This window comes from Pristiophorus japonicus, chromosome 3, assembly GCF_044704955.1.
Source record: "Pristiophorus japonicus isolate sPriJap1 chromosome 3, sPriJap1.hap1, whole genome shotgun sequence".
In the NCBI taxonomy this organism is placed as follows: Eukaryota; Metazoa; Chordata; class Chondrichthyes; family Pristiophoridae; genus Pristiophorus; species Pristiophorus japonicus.
Window position 1 is genome coordinate 224822600 of NC_091979.1, and position 13717 is coordinate 224836316.

Here is a 13717-nt window from a genome sequence, read left to right on the forward strand (position 1 = left end):
CCTCAGCATCGCGGATGCTCCAGAGTGAATCCATGCGCAGCTCCAGTATCTGTCAGGAACTGCAGCAGGATACACTTCCTGCACATGTGCATCAATGGAATACCAAATTAATTTTGTGGCACTAATGAGGCCTCTAGAACAGCCTCTAAATCATAAAAAAGTTCTCTGTGTAATCGGGAGTTCAGCGCTGGGCCTACATTCCTGATTTCATGGGACTCTCGCAATCTGAGTGGGGCAGTAACTTGACAAATGTGACATCAGAAAACCAGCTCTTAGGTGCCAAACTGAGCCTGAAGTGAACTCCAATCTCATTCCACTCCAGTATCAGGTCAGGCCTTAGGTCCAGGTGCAGGCAACATTTAAACTATAACTGTAGCATCAGTAGAAAGTGGTTTTGAATTGAGACTACAGCTGTAGCATGAATATCCTAAAATATAAATGAAATACAACAAAAAATTACTCTTCAAAAAATTTGGCATCGCACAACTATTGAACGTCTGCATACTAATACATTTTTATCATTTATAATGATACGGGTATAAATAAGACCAAAATAACAGATACCAGGAGTGATTGCAAGACACTTTGGGGGAGAAATTGCATAACCCTCAAAAATGGCCGTGGGGATTGCGGTACATGATTAACCCACGCCCGTTCACTGCATTGCAGGCAGCAAGATAAACTTGTGCTTCCTGCTGCCTTACATGGTTGCTACATGCAGCCAGTGCTACCAGCGCTGTTCATTGGCTGCATGCATCAGCAGGGGGATGACTTAAAGGCAGCCTGCACCTCTTAAAGGGGAGGTGCATTATGGATATAGGAAGTGGTCGGAGTCATTTCAAAACTGAATCTGTGCTCTGATACTTTGAGCAATGGCTGAACATGCGAGAGAGCGTGCATCAAGGTTTTCTGACACTGCACTGGAGGTCTTGGTGGAAAAGGCGGAAAGGTTTATCCACAACAGGATGGAAGACCCTCCAGATGTATGCATAGGTAGCAGTGGGAAGAAGTAGCATACAGGAAGAAGTTTGATGATCTCATATAAATTGTCAGGATCAGTGATTTCATCTTCAAATGGCATTTCCTACCAACTGCACCACTAGCCTCATTCACTGCTCAATTCACTACACTCACCCCCCTACCAACAATGTCTATCAATCAGAATACAACCCTACAATTCATATGATATACCTCATCCTCACACACTTAGCATTGTTGCAAGCCTCCCAAAACTCACAGCTCACACATACTGGCAGCTATTCAATCACAGCCACATCACCTAAATATATTACACGACACTCACTGACACACTTCCCTCTTTCTTGCATGAGAAGTTGGCGCATAACAGCAAGCAGCAGCAAAGTACTGGAAGAGGACAAGAGTGCCTGAAATTTTTAATGGAGGAGTCAGTGCTGGCCATCATGGGAAGGGGCATCACTGAGGCCATGGCCACTGATTGGGCTGAAGCGATCGATGATGAGGGTATCTGCATACCTAATTCTCCTTCTCTCATCCCACTTCTCCCTCATCCCGCAATCTCACCTGTCTTAGAAGCTGCAAATTGTGTAAGCACGCACTTCTAACTTTGTCCTCCGCCCTCACCACAACCCAACCTTTGTCCCATTTTCATTTCAAATTCCCAAGAACTGGAGCCTTCCCAGTCAGTGAAGGAAAAGTAAGATGAGAGTGAAGATGTAGAGACACCATCACTCGATCTTACAGTCACGAGCTCAGATACTGATACTGTGTATATTTTAGAGACTAGGACAGGGGAGAGATCTGCATGTGGTAAGACACCAGGCACAAGTGCGCAGGAAACAGGGCGGGGGGATAGGATAGTGCAGGTGCCAGCTTGCTGGAGAGCAAGCTCACCCAGTAGTTCTGCTGCAGATGACTCAGATCAGACCAGGCTAGAGAAGAAAGCTATGGGTGTAATAACCAAATGCTTGGTGAACTGGAAAGCCTCCCAGAAAGCTTGTGCTCAATGTCAAGGAGCATGGAGGATTCCACCACCAACTTGGCACAGGGCCTTGCGCAGAGCTTGGAGCCCATCCTTTCCAACATGGAAGGGGTGATCACCTCCATCAGCACACCTGTGGAACCCACCATGATGTATCACCTGATGGCCAATGTCACAGCTTCCATTGCAGCAGTGCACTGCAAAGTGCGAGACATTGCTTATATATCCAGAAGCTGCCTGGAAGAAACCAGATACATACAAGTTATAAAGCCACAGTCACATTGACAGCCACAGGCAATGGGGTCCTTGCCCCACTTTGAAGTTGCAGTTGTGGCTGCAGCAGTTGGCAGATTTGTCAAGACCTCGTTACTGAAACAAAGATGTCTCAAGCATTGGTCCTCGCTGAAATTGAGGTAAGAGAATTATTCCCAAAAGACCCTGTATAAAACTGTATAAAACACTGGTTAGGCCACAGCTGGAATACTGTGTGCAGTTCTGGTCACCACATTACAGGAAAGATGTGATTGCACTGGAAAGGATGCAAAGGAAATTTACAAGAATGTTGCATGGACTGGAGAATTTTGACTATGAGGAAAGACTTGAGATGCTGGGTCTGTTTTCTTTGGAACAGAGGAGGCTGAGGGGAGACCTGATTGAGGTGTATAAAATTATGAGGGGCCTGGATAGAGTGGCTAGGAAGGACCTGCTTCCCTTGGCAGAGGGGTCAACAATCAGGGGGCATAGTTTTAAAGTAAATGGGGGGAGGTTTAGAGGAGATATGAGGAGAAATTTCTTCACCCAGAGGGCGGTGGAGGTCTGGAACTCACTGCCTGAAAGGGTGATAGAGTCAGTAACCCTCACCACATTTAAAAAATACTTGGATGTGCACTTAAAGTTCAGTAACCTACAGGGCTACAAACCAAGAGCTGAAAAGTGGGATTAGGCTGGATAGCTCTAGTTCGGCAGGTACGGACATGATGGGTTGAAATGGCCTCCTTCTGTGCTGTAAATTTCTATGATTCTACGATCCTACGACCCTTGGCCTCTCACTGAAAGCTCTTCTCACCCTCCTCCCTCTTCTAGCAGCTTGTCCTTCTCTGCATAGCCTCTGTTCATTCTCCCAGTTATGCTCAATTCTAAGAGGAAGGCCTACCAGGGCAGCCATGTCTGGAGGTAACATGTTTCAGAACAAGCTTTTAACTCAACAAAAAAGTGCTTCAGCACCAGCCAGACCACTCCCTGAGGACTATTGAACTTTAGGTAGGTATAGGAAAGATCCAGAAATGCATATAATTGCACCAGCAGCGAGAACAAATAATCTAGCAACTAACCTGAAGGAGTTCATGATCCCTTTAGGTAGTGCTGATGGAGGTCCTTCATGCTGTTTAGCGCCCGTTCAGCTGTGGGAGGTTAAGACTGGAGCGTGACAGCACTGGCGCAAGTCATAATCTGCCTGCTCTACATGCTGCCGGTGGTCGTTAGTTTCGTGTGTGCAAACCCCTTTAGCAAGATGGAGTCCACCGCCCTTCCCATCAGAAGTGTGCATGGGCATCCCGGATGCAATTTTTGACCATTAGGAGGCTGCGCAGCATCTAAAATACGGGCCCCAACAGAGCCCGATTTCTTCCCCCCTATCATCACTAAATAATTGCTGGGCAGAAACTTCATAGGCAAGCTGGTTTATACAATAATTATAGATAACTTAGAAACTTTCCTTTTCGTCTCAGCTGTATCATAATGAAGAGGGATGCCTTACCTACAACAGACAGATCCAAACTAAATGAATTTTGTCCCGCTTTATTTGTTGCAATGCATGTGTAAGTCCCCGCGTCTTTTGCTGTAAGATGATCAATCAAGAGGGAGTGAATTCCATTTTCTCGCACCAGCATCTTGTGGTTACCATCTGGCGAGATACGTTTACCATTCAGTAGCCACATAAGGTCCGGGTTTGGCAGCCCACTCACCTGAAGAAAAAGGGAATGTGTTTAAAATAGTGAAAATCTCTTGAATGTAGAAATGCTGTGTCTGCGCAAAGTACAGAGAAACCCACCTCTAATTTTCTGACACACTAAGTTAAGCTTTTCAGATAGATATCCTTGCAATACACACACCTTGTAATGAATACTGGAATATATATTAGGAGCTCACATTCACCAGATAGGATTAGCCGAAACAGGTACATAAAACGGAAAAGAGTGGCTAAAGTAAATGTTGGTCCCCTGGAGGATGAGACTGGGGAATTAATAATGGAGAACAGGGAAATGGCAAAGATGTTGAAGAAATATTTTGTATCGGTCTTCACAGTAGAAGACACTAAAAACATCCCAATAGTGGATAATCAAGGGGCTCGAGGTGGGGAGGAACCACGATCACTAATGAAGTAGTACTAGGTAAAAGGCATACAAGTCCCCTGGATGTGATGGCTTATATTCTAGGATCTTAAGAGAAGTGGCTGCAGAGATAGCGGATGCATTGGTTGTAATCTACCAAAATTCCCTAGATTCTGAGGCGATCCCAGCAGATTAAAAAACCACAAATGTAAAGCCCCTATTTAAAAAAGGAGGCAGACAGAAAGCAGGAAACTATAGACCAGTTAGCCTAACATTTGTCATTGGGAAAATGCTGGAGTCCATTATTAAGGAAGCAGTAGCAGGACATTGAGAAAAGCATGATTCAATCAAGCAGACTCAGCATGGATTTATGAAAGGGAAAACATGTTTGACAAATTTGCTGGAGTTCTTTGAGGATGTAACGAGCAGGGTGGATAAGGTGGAACCAGTGGATGTGGTGTATTTGGATTTCCAGAAGGCATTCGATAAGGTGCCACATAAGAGGTTACTGCATAAGATAAAAGCTCACGGGGTTGGGGATAATATATTAGCATGGATAGAGAATTGGCTAACAGAAAATAGAGAGTCGGGATAAATGGGTCATTTTCCGGTTGGCAAACAGTGACTAGTGGGGTGCCGCAAGGATCGGTGCTGGGTCCTCAACTATTACAATCTATATTAATGACTTGGATGAAGGGACTGAGGGTAATGTAGCCAAGTTTGCTGATGATACAAAGATGGGTGGGAAAGCAAATTGTGAGGACACAAAAAAATCTGCAAAGGGATATAGACAGGCTAAGTGAGTGGGCAAAAATTTGGCAGATGGAGTATAATGTGGGAAAATGTGAGGTTATCCATTTTGGCAGAAATAATAAAAAAGCAAATTATAATTTAAATGGAGAAAAAGTGCTGCAGTATGGAGAGACCTGGGCCCTTGTGCATGAATCACAAAAAGTTAGTATGCAGATACAGCAAGTAATCCGAAGGCAAATGGAATGCTGGCCTTTATTGAAAGGGGGATAGAGGATAAAAGCAAAGATCATCATCATAGGCAGTTCCTCGGAATCAAGGAAGACTTGCTTCCACTCTTAGCATGAGTTTTTAGGTGGCTGTACAGTCCAATACGAGAACCACAGTCTCTGTCAAAGGTGGGACAGACAGTGGTTGAAGGAAAGGGTGGGCGGGAGTCTGGTTTGCCGCACACTCTGTCCGCTGCCTGCGCTTGATTTCTGCATGACGAGACTCGAGAAGTTCAGCGCCCTCCCGGATGCACTTCCTCCACTTGGGAGTCCCTGGCCCAAGACCGCCCTAAGTGTCAGTGGGGATGTTGCACTTTATCAGGGAGGCTTTGAGGGTGTTCTTGTAACGTTTCCACTGCCCACCTTTGGCTCGTTTGCCGTGGACAAATTCCGAGTAGAGCGCTTGCTTTGGGAGTCTCGTGTCTGGCATGCAAATTATGTTGCCTGCCCAGCGGAGCTGATCAAGTGTGGTCAGTGCTTCAATGCTGGGGATGTTGACCTGGTCGAGGACACTAATGTTGGTGCGTCTGTCCTCTCAGGGGATTTGTAGGATCTTGCGGAGACATCGTTGATGGTATTTCTCCAGCGACTTGAGGTGTCTACTATACATGGTCCACGTCTCTGAGCCATACAGGAGGATGGGTATTACTACTGCCCTGTAGACCATGAGCTTGGTGACAGTTTAGAGGGCCTGGTCTTCAAACACTCTTTTCCTCAGGCGGCCGAAGGCTGCACTGGCGCACTGGAGGCGGTGTTGGATCTCGTTGGCAATGCCTGCTCTTGTTGATAGGAGGCTCCGAGATAAGGGAAGTGGTCCACATTGATCAGGGCCACACCGTGGACCTTGATGACTGGGGGGGCAATGCTGTGCGGTGAGGATAGGCTTTAACTTACGGATGTTTAGCGTAAGGCCCATGCTTTCGTACGCCTCAGTAAATACATCGACTATGTCCTGGAGTTCAGCCTCTGTGTGTGCACAAACGCAGGCGTCGCCCGTGTACTGTAGCTCGACAACAGAGGTTGGGGTGGTCTTGCATCTGACCTGCAGAGAAGTCCTGCTCCAACTGTACAGGATATTGGTGAGGCCACACCTGGAATACTGCGTACAGTTTTAGTCTCCATATTTAAGGAAGTATATACTTGCATTAGAGGCTGTTCAGAGATGAGGGTGTTGACTTTTGAGGATAGGTTGAGTAGGTTGGGCCTATATACATTGGAGTTCAGAAGAATGAGAGGTGATCTTATTGAAACTTATAAGATAGCAAGGACCTATTTCCATTGGTGGAGGGGTCAATTACAAGGGGGCATAGTTTTAAGGTGGTTGGTGGAAGGTTCAGAGAGGATTTGAGGCGGTGGCTTCTTCACACAGAGGGTTGTAGGTGTCTGGAACTCACTGCCTGGAAGAGTGGTGGATGCAGAAACCCTCACCACATGTAAAAGGTGCTTGGATGGCACTTAAAGTGCCGTAACCTGCAGGGTTACGGACCTCGAGCTGGTAATTGGGATTAGACTGGATAACCTCTTGTTGGCTGGCACAGATGCGATGGTAATTACTGTAGGGAATAGAATACGGCCAGGGTGATCTCCTGGACTAGTTTCGATCAACTGGATGGGTCGGAGAGGAATTTTCCCAGGTTTTTTTTCCCTAAATTGGCCTGGGTTTTTATCTGTTTTTTGCCTCTCCCAGAGATCACATGGCTCCTGTTGGGGTGGAATGTACAATGTTTGTGTAAGGGGTGCCACAATTGAATGGGGCGGACTAGTTGCGCTGGGTGCTCTTTACCTTTCCGCCATTGTTCATTGTTTATAGGTTTATATGTAACCTTCAGGGCTGCTGACCGAGGGCCATGCGGCTCTTTGTCGGCCGGCGCAGCACGATGGGCCAAAATGGCCTCCTCCTGCGCTGTAAATTTCTATGTTTCTATAATGAGGGGGCTCAACAAGATGGATGCAGAGAAGATATTTCCACTCATAGGGGAAACAAAAAGTAGGGGACATAGTCTTAGATGAGTAGATGAGGAGAAATTTCTTCTCTCAGAGGGTTGTAAATCTGTGGAATTCTCTGCCCCAGAGAGCTGTGGAGGCTGAGTCATTGAATATGTTTAAGGCGGAGATTGACAGATTTTTGAGTGATAAGGGAGTAAAGCGTTAAGGGGAGCAGCAGGGAAGTGGAGCTGAGTCCATGATCAGATCAGCCATGATCTTATTGAATGACGGTGCAGGCTCGAGGGGCCAAATTGCCTACTCCTGCTGCTATTTCTTATGTTCTTATGAAACACATTACCATATTTGAGAGTCTCGAAATCAAACTACTGAGAAAGCTACATCCATCTGTAGGGTGTCAGTTTTCCCAAATGGATTGCAGTCTCTCATGGCTGTGCTGGTGGAACTTATCCAGCAAAAACATAGTTTACCAAAGCGCCTGACCCACCTGATACTGTTTTCCTCAATCTGACCCATCTGATACTGTTTTCCTCAATCTGACCCATCTGATACTGTGGTCCTCAATCTGACCCATCTGATACTGTGGTCCTCAATCTGACCCATCTGATACGGTGGTCCTCAATCTGACCCATCTGATACTGTGGTCCTCAATCTGATCCAGCTGACGTACAAAGTTTCCGCTATGGCCCTCGGGAGGGATCTGCCCTGAGAAATCTGGAGTGGTTCTACACTGCTAGAGCTCAAGAATACAATTTTCCTCTCAACCTTTTGGGAAAAATGCGGTCACAACACTGTAGTTAAAAGGGCCTTAGTACAACTGGAAACTGTTGTAGGAAATAGAAATATCCAGTGATATATCTTACGAAAATAAAATAATTTAAAAAAATCACAAAGAGAGGAGGTGGGTGGCAAGGAACATACTTCTGGCACCAGGGTATAATGATAGCTGAAGTCAGTAACTGAAAGTCTCCTCATTCTATTAATGTAAGGGTGCTATATGAAATACATTCAACCACTTCCTATTGGGTGGGGACTACAGCACAAGACATTTCAGTTTGCAAATAATTGCCACTAATTAGCTATCAAGAGATTATGGGGTAGAAATTCATCTCCGCCCAAAACAGGGCGCACCTACTGCTTTTTGTCGGTCATTACCACCGCCCCCATTGGATTGAAATTCAGCATTTTTGCTGAAAAAATGGAGCGGAGCGGTATTGTTTGGCGGGAATCGGCAGTTTGCAGCAGTGTGGGTGCACAGTGGCGTTTGGACCACGAAATTCATCTGCTGATTTTCTGCTAATGAGTCAGCTGCTCCCTGGCTTTCTTAAAGGGCAGGGTTTACAGCTAGGCCCTGAGCAGGGAAGCCATTTGACTGAAGTCCACGGCTAATGCACCAGTAGCAATGAAGGCCACCAGATTTTCCAACGCTGAACTGGAGACCCTCATGGAGGCTGTGGAGGGAAAGAGGTGCGTCCGATACAGGCAGACTGACTCGCGATGTGTTCACGAATGCCTGATGAGAGATTGCTGAGGAGGTCTCCAGGGCCTCCATTCATAACCGGACCGCGACCCAATGCCGCAAAAGGCGGAACGACTTCATACGCCTGTTGAAAGTGAATACATGTTCCCCAACTCCTGATCTTCCATCTGCAGGCCTCTCCTTCACCTTCTCTTATTTCCCACCTTCACTTTATAGTCACTGAAGCAGCATTTGATTGTTGAGACCTGTATTTCATAGAATCATAGAATCGTAGAGGTTTACAGCACGGAAGGAGGCCATTTCGGCCCATCGTGTCCACGCTAGCCAACAAGAGGCTATCCAGCCTAATCCCACTTTCCAGCTCTAGGTCCGGAACCCTGCAGGTTACGGCACTTCAGGTGCATATCCAAGTACTTTTTAAATGTGGTGAGAGTTTCTGCCTCTACCACCCTTTCAGGCAGTGAGTTCCAGACCCCCACAACTCTCTGTGCAAAGAAATTTCCCCTCAAATCCCCTCTAAACCTTCTACCAATTACTTTAAATTCATGCCCCCTCGTTGTTGAGTCTTCTGCTAAGGGAAATAGGTTCTTTCTTTCCACTATAATTTTGTACACCTCAATGAGGTCTCCCCTCAGCCTCCTCTGTTCCAATGAAAACAAACCCAGCCTATCCAATCTATCCTCATAACTTAGATTCTCCACTCCCGGCAACATCCTCATAAATCTCCTCTGTACCCTCTCCAGTGTAATCACATTCTTCCTGTAATGCTGTGACCAGAACTGCACGCTGTATTCTAGCTGTGGCCTAACCAGTGTTTTATACAGTTCAAGCATAATGTCCCTGGTCTTATATTTTATGCCTTGGCTAATAAAGGCAAGCATTCCGTATGCCTTCTTAACACCTTATCTACCTGGTCTGATACTTTCAAGGATCTGTGGACCTGCACTCCAAGGTCCCTTTGTTCCTCTACACTTCTCAGTATCCTATCATTAATGTGTATTCCCTTACCTTGTTAGCCCTCCCAAATGCATTATCTCACACTTCTCTGGATTAAATTCCATTTGCCACAGTTCTTCCCACTTGACCAGTTGATTGATATAATTCTGCAGTCTATAGCTTTCCTCTTCATTATCAACCACACAGCCAATTTTAGTATCATCTGCAAACCTCTTAATCATACCCCCTATATTCAAGACTAGATCATTGATGTATATCACAAAAAGCAAGGGCCCTAGTACTGAGCCTGTGGAACCCCACTGGAAACATCCTTCTAGTCACAAAAACACCCATCACTCTGAGCCAATTTTGGATCCAACTTGCCACTTTGCCCTGAATCCCATGAGTTTTTACTTTTATGACCAGTCTGCCATGTGGGACCTTATCAAAAGTTTTTCTAAAATCCATATATACTACATCATACACTTTGCCTTCATCGACCCTCCTGTTAACCTCCTCAAAAAATGTAATCAAGTTAGTCAGACACGACCTTCCCTTAACAAATCCGTGCTGACTGTCCTTGATTAATCTGTGTCTTTCTAAATGAAGATTTATCCTGCCATTCATGATTTTTCCAAAGATTTTCCCACCACTGAGGTTAGGATGACTGGCCTGTAATTACTCGGTCTTTCCCTTTCTCCCTTCTTAAACAAAGGTACCACACTAGCAGTCCTCCAGTCCTCTGGCATCACATCCGGCATGGCAACGCTCGATTCCCGCAATTTAGGAGGTCAAGGGTGATCATGACATGCGCAAAAGAGGAGACGGGGGAGAGGGAGCTCAGAGGCATTGAAAGCGTGTGTGGCTGTGGTGTGTGCTTATCTGGCTATTGTGGGAGGCACGAGGGACATTCACCAGCAGCAAAAAACATAGTTGGCACCAAGTTTTTGTCCAACAAATAAGATATAACATGGAAGAGATGGTGGAGGCCTTGGAGTTGGTAGCCAGGAACACTGGTGGCAGAGGGCTCCCAGTGGTCCCGGAGCGCGGCACTACACCCCAAGGTGCCACACCCCCATTGCCAACCACACGAGAGCCAGCAGCAACATCTTGATTCTGGCTCGGAGCATGTTCCCACCTCGGGACTGTCCTCTCCCGTATCCATCCAAGCAGCGGTTCGCGGGCCGTCACCACCTCCCACCGCACCCCCCACCCCCCCCCCCGCCCGCCGAATGAAGCATCGCCTGAGGAGCTCCTCGGCCAAGCGGCTTGGAGTCAGGAGGGGAAGGAGAAGGGGTAGAGGTGAGGATGAGAAGCGGAGGCGGGGCAGGGGTGGGGGGAAGGGTTTGTTTGTATAGAAATACTGATAATTTCAAACTAATGTTTGGTTTAAATGTTTTTTATTTAACAAAACCTTATAGCGCATTGGCTCACATAGCTGCACCATTACACGCTGGTGATTCCTTATCAAAGGGTATAATGACACTTCAATCAACTTAAACTTGAACTGCCCCCAGGTGATGCCCACCATTGATGTATCACCTGCACACCCAGCAGTGTGTCAGCCTTGTAAATAACATCAACGTTCTTTCAGACAAAGCGATCATTGATGAGCTGCTGAAGTAAGGCTCTTGCAGCTATCATCCGACCATGGGCCCTTTCATGCGGTCTACAGGGGGGGCGGGGGCATGGGTTCAGTGTCAGCCTGATTGTCTGGGCCGATGTCAGCGTCTGCTTCCTCGTCCTCCTCTTCCTCTCTCTGGTAGGTGGACTGTCAGACTCATCAGGCAATTCTTATCCCCTCCTGATAGCCAAGTTGTTCAGCATGGAGCACACCACCACAAATTGAGCTACCTGCTCAGGCTGGTATTGGAGCTCGCTTCCATCTAAAGTGTTGCTTCAGCACATCAATGGTTTTCTCCACGATATTGCGAGTTGCTCTGTGGCTCTCGTTGTGTCGCCTCTCGGCTTTGATGTGAGTGTCACGCAGGGGGTCATCAGCCAGGTGGCGAGGTCATATCCTTTGTCACCAAGCATTCAGCATTGACCTTGTGGCTGATTGTTAAACAAATCAGATAAAGTGCTCTCACGCAGGATGTGAGCATCATGGATGCTGCCCGGAAATTGAGCATTCACTGCCAGTATGATTTGCTGGTGGTCAACAACCAGTTGGACATTCAGGGAATGGAATCCCTTGCGGTTCCTGAAAATATCTGCATCCTGAAAAGGTGCTCGCATCGCGATATGCGTGCAGTCTATTGCTCCCTGCACCTTGGGGAAGTTTGCAATTCTGGAGAATCCTACAGCCCTCTCACTCTGTGCCTCCCTGGTCATAGGGAAGCTGATCAAGTCCCTCCTCCGTGCGTACAGGGCTTCAGTAACCTGCCTAATGCAGTGACGTGTGGCATGCTGAGACAGACCGCAAATGTTTCCAGATGTGGCCTGAAAAGAACCCGAGGCGTAGAACGACAGTGCCGCGGTGACTTTGACCTCGACGGACAGTGCAGTACTGATGGTGCTGGCAGGCTGCAGATCTGCCTTTATCAGCTGGCATACCTCAGTGATAACCTCTTTGTGGAATCGCAGTCTCCGAAGGCAGGTGGTGTCGGGCAAGTCGAGGTAAGAACGCTTCGCCTTGTACTTGTGGGGGGGTGTAAGGTCTGGTCCTCCTCATCAGTCTGTCATTTCTTACATTAGGCACATAATGCAGTGCAGCGTTCCTTCGGCGATGTCGAGTCTGCTGCATGTAATTGGTCACCAAGAGAGGGTGAGAAAGGACAGGCCCCATTGCAGCAGCTCTCTGTTTTCCACCGACTGGTCACAAACAAGTAATGTCCCGATGAAGACACCTCTTCAATTCCAATTGGTCACTGTACGGTCAAGTTGTTTTTAAGAGATGTTCACATCACCTCCAACGACCTGCAGAGTACATCCGAACTCCGCCGAGGTTGAAGCACAGCAGCCTTTTAAAGGATGTGACATGTGATCTACAACATGGCGTCCATAACGCTGTGATTAGTTCTGGTTAGTTCCACTGTTTGTGGGCAGTTTTTTGGGCGAGCGATATTGTGGGCGATATGTGTGGTGAAATTGATGCTGGGCAAGCTCATGGCTGCTAGTTTCAATAAATATGGTCTTGACGACAAAAAAAAAAGGGTGGGCGTTAATATTGAATCTAGGCATTAAATAAGTGCGGAAAGTAAAGCTGCACGATATTATGGGCGTTGATTTCACCCATTCTGCTGATTCTACCCAAAAAAATTGGGCGGGCGGTAATATTTTTTCCCGGCGTTAAGCACACAGGGAAAGTAACGCTCGGCGATAAGTTTCCTAAAAATGCCCGCCAGTTTCGATTTTGTGCCAAAATGGGTGATATCTGGGCGTTATTTGTCATTTCAGCAGTAAAATGGGTGTCAAGTGGGCGTTAAGCATGGGGGTTCTAGCCCATGGTCTCTAATAGGCCCTACCCTTTCTTTAGTTATCCTCTTATTCTTAATATACTTATAAAACATCTTTGTGACTTGCCAATAATTTGTTGTGTTCTCTCTTGCTTTCCTAATATCCTTTTTAATTTATATATATGTTTGCGTTCTTGCAATGGGGGCTCCCTTTCATGTCACAGTTACAGCTGCATGTCATGGACACACACTTCTGCCCTCATTGCTGAGGCCTCATGACTCTGCTACTCAGCATGCCTTCTTTGTTTTGCAGTCGAAGATTGCTCACAACCGAGTGGAGCAACAGAGGACTGAATGGTGATGAGGCAGATATACATACAGCAGCTCACTCCATTGGAAGGAAGGGTCCAGACGCTAGTGGGCCCACATGTTGCCTTCCCTATGGCCACCTGCCATGCCGATCCTGCTCGAGGCAGCATGGGTAAGTGAAGGCCTTCCTTTAATGCCATCTCTCCATGAAAGCGCCAGCGCCAGCGCCAACCGTGCGTTTGCTTATGATAGTGTGCAAGTTGCAGCCTGCATGAGTCAATGCCCTACCTCCCCCTCACAGCAGCTCTTGTGTCATTTATGCTTGCCGAATGTGAGCCAAG

The 13717-nt window shown here is 46.8% G+C and overlaps 1 protein-coding gene across 11 annotated transcripts in view; it reads right to left on the reverse strand.

Moving 5' to 3' along the window:
- The window catches only part of LOC139260132 (myopalladin-like), a 635514-nt gene that overhangs the window by 42517 nt on the left and 579280 nt on the right, over positions 1-13717 (reverse strand). For all 11 annotated transcript variants that reach the window (XM_070876326.1, XM_070876331.1, XM_070876327.1 and 8 more), the window contains one exon: positions 3717-3924. In XM_070876326.1, coding sequence (XP_070732427.1) covers positions 3717-3924 — 208 coding nt within the window. The remainder of the gene's footprint in view (positions 1-3716; positions 3925-13717) is intronic.